The sequence below is a fragment of the Kryptolebias marmoratus genome, linkage group LG16 (assembly GCF_001649575.2).
Source record: "Kryptolebias marmoratus isolate JLee-2015 linkage group LG16, ASM164957v2, whole genome shotgun sequence".
In the NCBI taxonomy this organism is placed as follows: Eukaryota; Metazoa; Chordata; class Actinopteri; order Cyprinodontiformes; family Rivulidae; genus Kryptolebias; species Kryptolebias marmoratus.
This window is the reverse complement of record NC_051445.1, coordinates 25,676,394-25,688,681: the sequence shown is the minus strand read 5'-3', so window position 1 is coordinate 25,688,681 and position 12,288 is coordinate 25,676,394. Positions and strand designations below refer to the sequence as shown.

At 44.8% G+C, this 12,288-nt stretch overlaps 2 protein-coding genes across 2 annotated transcripts in view; one reads left to right on the top strand and one right to left on the bottom strand.

Moving 5' to 3' along the window:
• The window catches only part of rnf19a (ring finger protein 19A, RBR E3 ubiquitin protein ligase), a 30,495-nt gene extending 27,521 nt beyond the window's left edge, over positions 1-2,974 (top strand). Inside the window, exon 10 of the mRNA XM_017413229.3 lies at positions 154-2,974. Coding sequence (XP_017268718.1) covers positions 154-958 — 805 coding nt within the window. The 3' untranslated portion in view covers positions 959-2,974. The remainder of the gene's footprint in view (positions 1-153) is intronic.
• Positions 2,975-3,537: 563 nt separating this feature from the next.
• Positions 3,538-12,288, bottom strand: part of spag1b (sperm associated antigen 1b) — a 25,457-nt gene continuing 16,706 nt past the window's right edge. Inside the window, exons 15-19 of the mRNA XM_017413270.3 lie at positions 10,285-10,426; positions 8,450-8,576; positions 8,156-8,314; positions 6,268-6,591; positions 3,538-5,256 (exon numbers count right to left, since the gene is read on the bottom strand). Of these exons, the coding sequence (XP_017268759.1) occupies positions 5,128-5,256; positions 6,268-6,591; positions 8,156-8,314; positions 8,450-8,576; positions 10,285-10,426 (881 nt within the window). The 3' untranslated portion in view covers positions 3,538-5,127. The remainder of the gene's footprint in view (positions 5,257-6,267; positions 6,592-8,155; positions 8,315-8,449; positions 8,577-10,284; positions 10,427-12,288) is intronic.

Genomic DNA, 12,288 nt, shown 5'->3' with positions numbered 1-12,288 from the left:
GTGAGTCACATGATAGCTGCTGGGGCCTGGATGACCTTTGGTTCTCCTGGCTGTGCAAAGCAACACGTTGGCCCTTATAGCGGCTCCATAGAGGGACTAACACACACTGAAGCAGTATTTATCTTTGTCTTGTTTCCACCTCTTTTGTTCCAGAGAGGGAAACAGTATGGAAGTCCAGGTGGACATTGAATCTAAACCTGTCAAACGGAGACATCACAGCGGCGGCAGCAGCGTAGACGACGGCCACGGCGGTCGCTGTGGCTGGACCTATCCCTCCAACGGCTGCACCACCTCAGAAGGCAGAGGAACCTCCGCCAAGTGGGCCAAAGAGGCATCGTGCTCCTCCTCCTCCGGCTCGGGGGGCAAAAAGAGCAAAGGCAAGCTGCGCAAGAAAGGAGGAGGTGGGGGCACGAAGATCAACGAAACCCGGGAGGAGATGGATGCTCAGCTTCTAGAGCAGCGCAGCACCAACTCCTCAGAGTTCGACTCTCCATCTCTGAGCGGCAGCCTGCCGTCCGTGGCCGACTCTCACTCCAGCCACTTCTCCGAGTTCAGCTGCTCCGACCTAGAAAGCATGAAGACGTCTTGCAGCCACGGCTCCGGTGGCGGCGGCGGCGATTACCACTTGCGCTTTGCCACTGTCAGCCCCCTACCAGAGGTGGAGAATGACCGCCTAGAGACATGCCCCACGTCTTCGTCCTCCTCCTCGTCGCAGGGACCCGGAGCCACGATCGCTCCCCAGTCTCCCACTTCCATTGCCTTCTCTCTCGGAAACGGCTCGGAGCTGTCTCCTCTCTGCTTCATCACGGAGGAGAACGTCAGCCTGGTGTGTCCTGCTGAGCTGGACTCTCACAGCAGCACTGGAGAGCTGCTAAAAGAAAACAACAACAACCAACCACAACAACCAGCCCAAAGCCAGCAGCAGGCCAAGAGCTCCTGTATACAGACTGATATTTGAAAACTCAATACCTTAAGTGCTGCACAGTTTATATTTAACATCCTTTCCTCCTTTACACTAACAATCGCTGCTTTGAGTTTACTCTGCGTTGTTGGTATTTCCTTTTCTTTTAAGGGTTAAAAAGCAGCTCTGTTTAGTTTTTCTATGGGGCTTTTTGGGAGAACTAAGACTTCCGAGGAGCAGCCATGTGACAGGATGTTAAAGCTGGTAATGCTGGTGTTTTCGTCTGCGTGGCCTAACGATCCGTTTCAAACAGAAAGCAGCTCTCTGATTTGGCCGCTGCACATCGTTTTTGAAAATAAAACCACTGTGCCAGTTTTGCTACTACTTGTGTTGTTTGTTTTACAGGCATCTCGAGCCTTTCTGCTTTCCAGAGGCCATCTCAGACAGGGACCAGGCAATAAGACTCTCTTCGTCATATTTTGTTTCCCGAAATGTAGTAGTAACATGGAGAACTGTTGTTTTTCTAGTCAGTATTTATTTATTTTTTATCCTCCCCCTCCTTTTGGCGTATATTTGAGACAAACCCTAATGTAAAGGTCTGAGGCCCGGGCTCCTTAGCCTGAATCCTTTTAGCACTAAAATGAACCTGCAGCTAAAGGTCGTATCTGACAGGGCTGAGATTGGTGGAGACTAGTTGGCGACTCAGGAAAAATAGGCAGATTTGTCGCTGCAGTCTCATGGCTTATTTTTGTGACTCAGGCGAGGGAATTGAGAGACCCTGCGACGGTCTCTCAATGTTTTTGAGACATTCTGGAGACCCCTGTGCTGATCGCCAACCAGCCGCAGCCCGCCGAGACGCCGGCTTCAACCGAGACCCACAACAGAAGAACACAGCTGTAATCCCTCTGTGGGAGATGGTGCTCAACAGCTCTTTTGCAACTACTGAGTTCATATCTGGAGCTCCAGTTTTCTTTTCTTTCAGTGCTAAGATGATTCTGAAAATCCGAGCATACTTCAGCTCCGCGGTCATATCTGCGGGGTGTTGGACAGCTGGTCTCTGGAAGGCCGTGTTCGAAGAGACGACGCTCCCAGTGGGCCGGTCGGTTCCTTGCAACTGTACAGAGAAAAAAGGTTTTGTCCTGATTTATTTCGGAGGGATGCTCTTACCTCTCTGAGCATCTTTAACTCGTGGTGCCTTCAAGAAGCTGTTTGTGTTTCGTCTTCTAAGACTCACTACAGAAAGCCGAATGTTTGTGTCGGAGGGGACGCTCATTCACACGCAGAACATACTGTGGTAGACATGATAAATGTTTCAACTGCCTACCAAAGACGGCACTCAGGCTCTTGATAAATCTCGTAGACACAGTATTGTGCGTCCTGTTTTTTTTTTTTTTGTTTCGTTTTTTTACACCGTGGAGCGAATGAAGACCAGACCCAGGATCTCACCCACACGCAAGCTGCTGTTCAGTTCCTGCTTCGCAAATGCTGCGCAAATAACCGAGGCTGCACAAAGGCCCGAGGCGCCTGCACTGTTATCTGGATTTCAGACTACGTTAATGTCCTGCAATGCACAAAGGTTAATAGATTGTCAGTTTTTTGTTTTTTAACATTTACCCATCCTAATGATTTTTCTTGTGAGTCCTGTTTGTTGCCAAACGGTGCTGCTGAGCAGACTTGTAAAGTGTTCAGGGTTTCTCCCCCTGTTTAATTTCAGAGCGCCTGCTGAGCCCACGGGCCGCTCTGAGGCCACCGAGCCGGCTCAGGTGAACCTCTGCCGACTTCAGTCCGTTACTGAATGAACACTTGGTTTGGTTCTGTTGTCCTGCAGTTCTCCTCGCATCTAAGCAAGATGGGGTTTTTGTTTTGTTTGTTTGGTTTTGTTTTTGTTCCCCTTCTCATTCTTCACCAAAATTCCAATTTCTTGTTCTAATTTGGACACTAGTGCCAGATGGAAATGGTCATTTGTGCAGATCAGCAGAAGAAAATTGTATATTTCTTTGTTAATTTGCTTTACTATATGCGTGTAAATGCATATCCCAAAAAAAGAATAAAAAGTATATGTAAGAAATGCCATCAAGTTCTTGTTTTTTGTATCTTTTAACTCAAAGGTAATTTTTCCTATTTTATGAACAGCCTTTTTAAAAACTTAAACTAATACAGATGAAGTCCATCAACAAGTACTACAACCAGAGACGGGACCAGAAGCAGGAAGTTGAAGCCACAGAGGGTGAGCGCCCCCTAGTGGCAGACTGCTGTACATCTTTAAGTCCCTTTCCTTCATGTAAACAAATGGGACAGATTTGAAAAAATGAAAATACACTTCAGATCATTTTTTCAGGTGTTGATTTTTGATTCATGTAGTTCTTATCTTGCTGCTGAATGTTAAAATATATTTTTATTTTCTCACCCCCAGTATGATTGATGTTAAAAAGTGTCGTGTTCCACCATGACAGCCTGTTAGAGAGCTGGGAGGACTTTAATATCGAGGGTCCAGACCTGCAATCCTGAGAGCGCTAAAAATGCAACCAAGAACCAACATTCTGCCTTCAATGTTGGACCTGTCTCTTCATCCTCCTTTGAATTGATGGTAAAATCAGTGAAACTGGGAAATTCATAAAGAAAAGACAATTGAAACAGACTTGTCTGGGTTTATGCAGCCCTCAGTTTTTAATAATTAATAATCATTAAACATGTAACATATGATTTAAATTAGCAAAAATAACTTTTTTTTATTTTAAATTTGCATATAGCTATGACAATGTATGTATAATTTCTGATGCAAAAATCCAAATACATTTAATCATTTGATTAAAGCTAGAGGAAGACAAAAATACACTTTCGCTGGATGAGCATCTTTACAATCGGAACGGTTCAGGTGGACCTGTGGAAGGAAAGGCACAACATCTGGTAAAGATGCTGCTCTGCTCACAAAGTCCGAACCGCACAACATCAGCCCACATTTAAGACAAAACCTCCTGACTACCAGGAAAAGAAACAATGTCCAATCTTTGTAAGGTAATTAGTTACATTAGTTACATTTGGTACGACTGAAAAGCCTTAAATGTCCTCTGTAGACGACATTAGGAGTTAATTCAGTCGTATGCAGAGGGTGGGAGATATGCAGGTTTACAAATGTCCTCCACAGAGGACAGATTTAAACTACTGGAGGACAGGAGGACAGGAAGGATTTAGGTTTAACACCTCGAGTAGTTGCATAGTTTAATTAAAGGCCTACCATTCCTTGCAGAATTGCATATCGCCCGGTGCCGTTCATTAGACAGAGATCACCTCAGAGTATGTGATGAGGATGACTCTCAGCTACTACCACACCAAACTGGCTGGGTTACACTTCTGTGTTTTTTAAGGTAAGTTGCCTGTGGCGGCCATCTTGAATTAGATTGGCTCCAAAAGTTAATCATTTGTAGATGTTTACGCCCTCTGAAAGGTTCATTGAAACCCATTAGATATTTTGCTAACACCAGAGACAAACGAATGCATGAAACATTGTTTGCCTCTGGCAGCGGGCGATAAGAAAAGAAGAACACGGAGGACTTGTGTGTCTTGGAATGTTCTCAGTAGACACCAGCTCAGCACATGGAGACATTATCCTGCGGGAACTTTAATCAGGTGTCCTGCAGGTCCTCCACACCTGCAACACAGGCGATACTGGTCAAACAGACATTTTAAAGAGTAACTTTGTGTTGTTTGATGGTCACAATGCAAGAAAACAAAACTGCGGGGGAAATGAGCTCTAGCTCCTTTTTTAAGTAATTTTTGATAATCTCTAAATGTGACTCTTTCTTTTATTAAATGACTCATTTTGGAACAGTTTGGAAAACTGATCTGAGTTCAAACATGGGAACATGAATATGAACAAAACCCTTATATGTAGCCTTACATAAGATTGTGGACTGGATCCTAGTTCTCTGTACAGTAAAGTGAAAAGTCCATGAAGTCCCACAACGCCTCTGCTGGTTAGTGCTGGTAACATAAGTCTGCTTAGCAAAGCGTCCTCGGAAAGAAGGTGAATTCTCGTACTGTCACCCAAACGTACAGGGATTCTTCAGAGCTCAGGTGAGCAGCAGAGTGGTTCTGAATCAGTTGTGTGGTATTGCTGTGGAGACGCTCTGCAGCTTCCTGCCTCTGCTGGACTCGGGTCTGGTTTTGCATAGATCGAAGAGTTGAGGTGCAACAGCTCATGCAGCGGGGAGCGAGGGCAGCGGGGGTCAGATGTACTTGTTGGCCAGATTCTGAACGTCGTTGGTGGTGAACTCTGCACTCTCCACGGCAGAGAGATGCTCAAACAGCTGAGTCATGTGGCGCCGCTCGTCCTTCTCCAGCAGCATGAGGACGACCTGCGAGCAGCACAGCATTTACCATCAGAACTTCTGATTCAGGTATACATGTTTTCTGTGTACATGAACTTAGAATAAAAAGTATGAACAAACAAACATTAAGCTTTTTTTTCTCTATATCTGCAATCCTGAAAAAATTGGGATGTTGTGTAAAATGTAAATATAAACAACACGCAATGATTTACAAATCTCATAAATCCATATTATATTTACAATGGAACAGAGTAAACATATCAAGTACTTAAACTAAGAAACTGAACCATTTGTTTTAAAAAGAATAGGGTAATTTTGAATTTGATGGCAGCAACACAAAAAAAAATTAGAACAGGGAACAAAAGGCTGTAAAATAAGTGGTGCAGATAAACACCTTGAGGTTAATGAGCAGCAGGTCAGTCAGAGGACTGGGGATAAAAAGAGCATGATGGAAAGAAGCAGCCACATGTGAACACCACCCAGAAACGCTGCCTCTTCTCTGGACTGAAGCAAAATGGAAAACTGTTCAGATGAATCAAATTTGAAATTCTTTGAAAACCTTCACATCCTCCATACTAAAGAGGAGAGGGTCCATCCAGTCTGTTATCAGTACATAGTGCAAAAACCTGCTTCTCTGATGGTATAGGGGTGCATTAGTGCCTTTGGACTGTTGAACAGCAAGAATCCTCCATCAGACCAGAATGAGACAACATTCACTCTAAAACCTCCAGCAGCTGCTCTTCTCAGCTCTTGGATGTTTACAAACTGTTGTTAAAAGAAGAGATGCTTCATGGTAGGAAACCTGGACCTGTCCTAATTTAAAAAAAAAACTCTGTTACTGCCATTTAAAAAGTACCTTCTTTTTCTCTCTAAAAGTGGTTCAATTTCCTAATCGAAACATTTGAAATGTTTACTGTGTTCCATTATAAAATGTGGGTTCGTGAGATCTTCTAATTCTGCATTCTGTTTTTATTTACATTTTACAGCATCCCGTCCTCGTAAAATTGGGGTCGTATTTGACCGTAACTCCACACGTACAGGGAACCTGTCAGTAGTGTGCAGGTGGCTGAGGTGCTGGTAGACCAAGTTGGGATTTTTCTCCAGTAAATGTGAGTCGAGTGCCTGCATGACGAAGCTGATAGTGGCAGAGTCCAGCTGCGTGCTGAGATACTCAGGAAGCAGCTCCGGTGATGTGGAGGCCAGCAGTTCAGCGCAGGCCGCTGTGTTTCCGCTGCAGCGTGCTGCGTTCAGGGACTGGCCAAAGTCATAGGCGCTGGTCGGCTTGAGGTTGATGGTGATGTCCTCTCCTGTGCAGGTGGTCTCCGGGTTGGGAACAGCTGTTAGGTCCTTGTCATCGTCAACCTGAGGCAGGAGAAAAACATGCTCTCCTTGGTGCTTTATGAAAGTTTGTATGCAATATTGTGACACGTTAAGTTTCTGTAGCCAGCACAAGGCGCCTTCAGATTACTGTTGATATACAGGAACTGAATATCAGGAAAAAAAACAGTGTGCTGAGTTTGTGTGCCTGAATGCCCCCAGTAGGGTCTCCCATGGCAGACTGGTCCTAGGTGACAGGCCAGACAAAGAGCAGTTCAAAAATTATTCTATGGATATAAGACAGCAAGGAAATGTAACCCAGACGTGGGTTACAGGGGCCTCGCCCTGAAGCCAGGCCAGGGTACCGAGACTTGGCACCAGTTGTGGAAACAACAGAAGTGCTATGGACAACGTTGGCTAAGCTAACGCTGTTGTTTATATTCCTGCCGTCGCTCTTTATGCTTGCATCTGGTCACACCCACGACCAATGAGTGAACAGGAGCTAAGCTTGCGCCGCCCACGAAGCAGGGCCGACCCGGCTGGCCCTACTCCGAAGCAGGGACCAAAGAAGCAGGGCCGGCCTAGAAAAAATGCCGATGGAAACGTGTGCAAAGCAAGCGGAGTAGAGTGGAGCCGGGACCTTTAGAGCCCGTGTAAAAGGGGCATAAGATCTGGATACAAGTGGTTAAAATTATTTTTTTCGACTTAGCATTTGGGCTCTTCCTTAGAGATAGGGTGAAGTTTAGTTACCCAGGAGGGACTTGGAGTAGAGCCACTGCTCCTCCACATTGAGAGGAGCTAGATGAGGTGGTTCAGGCATCTGATAAGGATGCCCCCTGGACGCCTCCCTAGGGAGGTGTTTCAGGCATGTCCAACTGGGAGGAGACCCCAGGGAAGACCCAGGATACGCTGGAGAAACTGTGTCTCTAAGCTAGCCTGGGAATACCTTGGAATCCTCCTGGAAGAGCTGGAAGAGGTGACTGTGGAAAGAGATGTCTGGGCTTCCCTCCTCAGACTGCTGCCCCCACGACACGACTCAGGAACAAGCAACAGTTAACGGATGGATGGAATATCAAAAAATGTCATTCTGAAAACATTTCTAAATTAAAGCTCAAATCACTGCTCTCCTTTCATGCCAGAGTTGTAAACTAAGATGATGGAGCTCTAGCTGTTCTGGTCAAACATGGTGACATTTTGTGTGATTTTTAGGCAAGATCAAAAAATAAGTGATGTAATGTCAACTAGCTGTGGCGACCATCTTGAAATGGATTGACTCCTAAAGTTTATGAGTTGCAGATGTAGATCTGTTGAATAGTTCCATTAAACTCCGTCCTGTGATTCATGAGGCATTTTGTTAACATGACAGACAAACAAACACACACACACAGACATGGGCATCACTGAAGGTGAATGGGCAATAAGAACTGGTCCATTTTACAGCTATCTGGGAGTGGGTATGTGGGTGTGACATAAAAAAGAAATCCTTGTTGAAATCAGAGCAGAAATATCCCAGTGCATCTTAAATAATCTCTCAGACTTTCTGTGGCCTGAACTCCTGACTTTCTCCACCAAACCACACAGCCAGAGCTTCTCCGTGTCCAGTCTGTACCTCTGTGATGGGGACGGTCCTCCTGGGTTTGGCTTGTGAATCGTTGGCCAGACTCTGTCTGAGCAGCACCGTCACCTCCTCCAGCTCCTTCTCTGCCTCCTGCACGTTGGGGTCCAGCTGCAGCACTTCCTGCAGGTCTGAGCTGCAGGCCAGGTAGTCCTGAGGGAGAGAAAGAAAAACTTCTTTATGTGCAAAACATGTTAGGGAGACACTTTAAAACATCCGGCCCTTTAAACACACAGTTGGTGTCCAGGTCAGCCCTCCTGTGACATCATTAGGCGCAGCTCTGTTCACCTTCAGGCCTTTATTGGCCAGGGCTCGTCTGTAGAAAGCCTTCTTATTGGTTGGCTCCAGGTTCAGGGCTGCGTCAGAGTCCTCCTTGGCCTCGGTGAACATCTCCAGCTTCAAGTAGCACAGCGCTCTGTAACCACACCATTCAGATACATTGTTACTAGAGACAGGACCAGAAGCAAGAAGTTGAAGCCACAAAGGATGAACGGACATAGAGGCTGGCTGCAGTGCAGTTTTTAAGTCCCGCCTCCTCCATGGAAACTGGGACATTTTCTGACAAAAAAAATCTAAATAAACTTTGTTTTTGTTGATTCACGTAGCTCCTACCTTGCTGCTCTGTGTTCAAATATGCATTTTTTTCTGAATTTAGTTTCAATCAGTTATTTGAGACTTTAAGAAAAGTGTCATGTCCCACTGTGATTGACAGACTGTTAGCGAGCTGAGAGGGTGTGTAGGCGGGACTTTCGTATCGAGTGTACAGCCTCACACCCCTCGTGTGCAAAAAATAAAATCTGCAAAGGCATGAAATATATATTTTTTATGAAGCTGATGGGACATGGGGCAATAGTTACATGAGATCTGCCTCCACAGATTTTTTTTCCCCATCACATTTTCCAGCGAAGGTGGGGTGTTTGCTCTGGTGCGGCTGTAGGGACGGACAAACCGTTCTCACACCCACATCAGCAAGCAGCTGCACACAATGGGAGACTTCTCGTCTTGGCGTGAGTTTCCTTTCATCAACAGTCTGCTTACAATAAAAAGAAAGAAGCGGCGGGATGGAGGGGAGGCTCTGGGCTGTAAACACTCGCCGTCCTGCTGCCCCTCCTTTACCTGCTGTAGGTTTATTCTGATGGGAGGTCATACAGTTGGAGCTGTTGGTGGCATTGTGAAAAGAGCAGGAATAGGTGGCTTTTTCTCAAACTTTATCTGCATTTTACCAACAACGGCTGCCAAAAGGCAAAGGCATCTTTGTGTGGGTGTGTCTGTCTGTTGGCAAAATATCTTGTGAACCACTTGTTGAATGTAAATAAAACTCTCAGGAGGTAATCAGTAGATGTACATCTGTAACTGATTACATTTTGGAGTCAACCCAATTTAAGATGGCTGCTACAGCCAACACAAAAATGGCTTTAATTCAGTCAATTTGACAGACACTTTGCTAAAACATGGTGTGGTGGTAGCTGGGAGTCACTCCCAACATATACTTTAGGTGCTAGTCCTTGTGCAAAATCTTTACCTAAAACTTCAGCATTAACTGCTGCAGTCAACATTGTCGGTTGTGTTAGCAGAATATCTCACACACAAATGCACAGATTTTACTGAAACTTTCAGGAACTAATAACTGGATGTATATCTACACCTGATTAACTTTTGGAGTCAACTCAGTTTAAGATGACCACCACAGCTAATCAACATTTGCGAACAAAATGCCTATAACTCAGTTTTACAGGTACCGAGCTGAAGTTTGATGTGAGCTGAGAGTCGTTGACAACACAGACTCTGAGCGTGACATCTCATGATGATGGTGCATAATGTTATTTTCAAAGTTTGACTAAAATGTCTACGACTTAGTACAACAATACTGGTCTAAACTCTGGCATGAAAGGCGGCGGGTGATAAGCATTTCTTCGAGCAAGGCTGGGCCTTTTATATTTTAAAAGTGACAAACTGGAGACAGTGACTGGTCATTGTCTTTTAATTTATCCAGACGAATAACTAAGTCTTCTTGCTGTTGCATTCATACTTTATAAGGAAACATGACACCCAGTCAGATTTCAAGCCTTAACAGAAAGTGAGCTGACAGGAGTGTTAGTGTTTGCCTAGCTGAGGCCTCTAACCTGTTGGTGTAGACAGCACACTCCTTTGGCTTCAGCTTAAGGCATTCTGTGTACTTCCCCAGAGCCTCCTGGTATTGGCCCTTCTTCACAAAGTCGTTCCCTTCCTGCTTCAAAGCGGAAAAAAGGATTTCTGCTCTCCTTTCTGGAACACAAAGTAAAGTGGTGATTACTTAACATTGATTCATCATGTAGGAAACCGTTCCCCTTCCCTCCCTTTCAGGCCATAAATCCTGCCCGACATGGGCAATATGTTTTAATTGACCTGCCTCTAACGAGCTTGAGGGCCTGGGCTCCTGAGATGAATGCTGTGCTGGCTGGACACGAGGCATGAGCGTTAAGTCAGCAGTCAGTCCCTCTGTGAGCTACGAGCGAATTGATCTGCCGCAGAGAATCTTCTGGGAGGAAGAAAGTGCCAGCAGCTCTGTTCTTTCTTTAGCTTTAATAACAACGGCTGCAGCAAAGTGCACAGTTGGTGTACAGAGGTGACACATCCACGCGCACAAAGATAAAGACTTTCACATCATCATCCCGCTGAGGATGAGAGCGATACACAAACAGGAGGTCAGCTTGTTTCTGGTCCACATTATTAGCATTAATGTCAAAATCCTGAGCAGATGGAGCCAAAACGTTAACGCATACTATGACATCAAAATTATCCAATAAAGGTTTAATCTGTATCAATATATTATCTTTGCTGTGTGAATGCTGAGTCACACTGTTGTTTCCTGTTTCTGGTTTCATCTGTGCAGCATACTTTATGCTAAATTCAGAGGTCTAAACATTTAGCTTGATGGAGAATAGGGGAATATGATTTTGGTTTTTGTAAGTTTTATACTTTTCAAAATATTTCACTTTAATGAAATTGTCCAAAGGCGTGACTGGTGGTTGTTTGTCTCTGTGTGTCCCTGTGATGGACTTGCAACCTGTCCAGGCTGTCCCCCAACTCTCACATAGTGATGGATGGAGATAGACACCAGCTCCCCGTGACCCGGAAAGGACACGCGGGTAAAGGAAAAGGACGGATGGATAGATGAAAATAAAATTCCCCGTAGAAATACTGAAACATAGAGATCTCTTAAACTCCTCCAAATACGTTGTTCTGCAGGCGCGGCACGTCTGAAAGGGCAGGTGGGGCGCAGCTCCACCTAAAAAAAACTCCTTCGCCCCACAAAGTAGTTCCTCCTAATAAACAATGTGAATTATTAAATGGTAAGCTTGCTGTGTATTGATTTATTTTGTGTGTTTTTCAACTATTTTAAATGAAATTTAAAATGTTTTGTTTGTGATTCATTCTCAGTTTTTGACTTATTTGCAGTTGTCGGGTGGCGCAGGCCACCGACCGTGTTCATCTGTAGATTTAAGGACTGCAGGGCATCTCCAACAGAGTCTCCTTGGGAAGTAAAATATCCCTCCCTGTGATCTCAGTGATACCACCATGACAAACTTATTCAATGCAGCAAAACCTGTTGAGTACATGTGGAGATTTTCTGTCTAAAAATCCATGTGTGAGACTAAAAGTAGAAGATAAATGATCAGTCAGCAGCTTGGAGCAGACAGACCGGACATGAACAGAACACAGAGAATTAAAGACAGAGAGGGGATAAACAGCAAGACATTTTCTCCAACCTGGTTGGCCCATTTTCTGTCTAACTATTTAGATCAGCCACAGGTGGATGTTATTTATCTAACTCTGTGGCCTCCGAAAGCAGGTGTCAGCAGGTTCAAGCCCAGGTTGGGCCTTTAGTTGAAGGATTTATTATACAGCCGGCATCATTTCTTTAGTTTTGGGTGGAGGTGGGTGCAGAGGCATCCATTTCTCTGATTTATTTATTAGACCTGACTGTTCTCATGAGACAACCTGAACTCCCGGGAGAAAAAAACGACAACTTTCTGCACCAACATAATAAAAAAATATTTTTTCACAGACAACGTAATGCAAATTGCAACATTTGTGTGGTTATTGATTCAGGAAATGAATGTCCGCCTCACTAAAATTTATGCTCA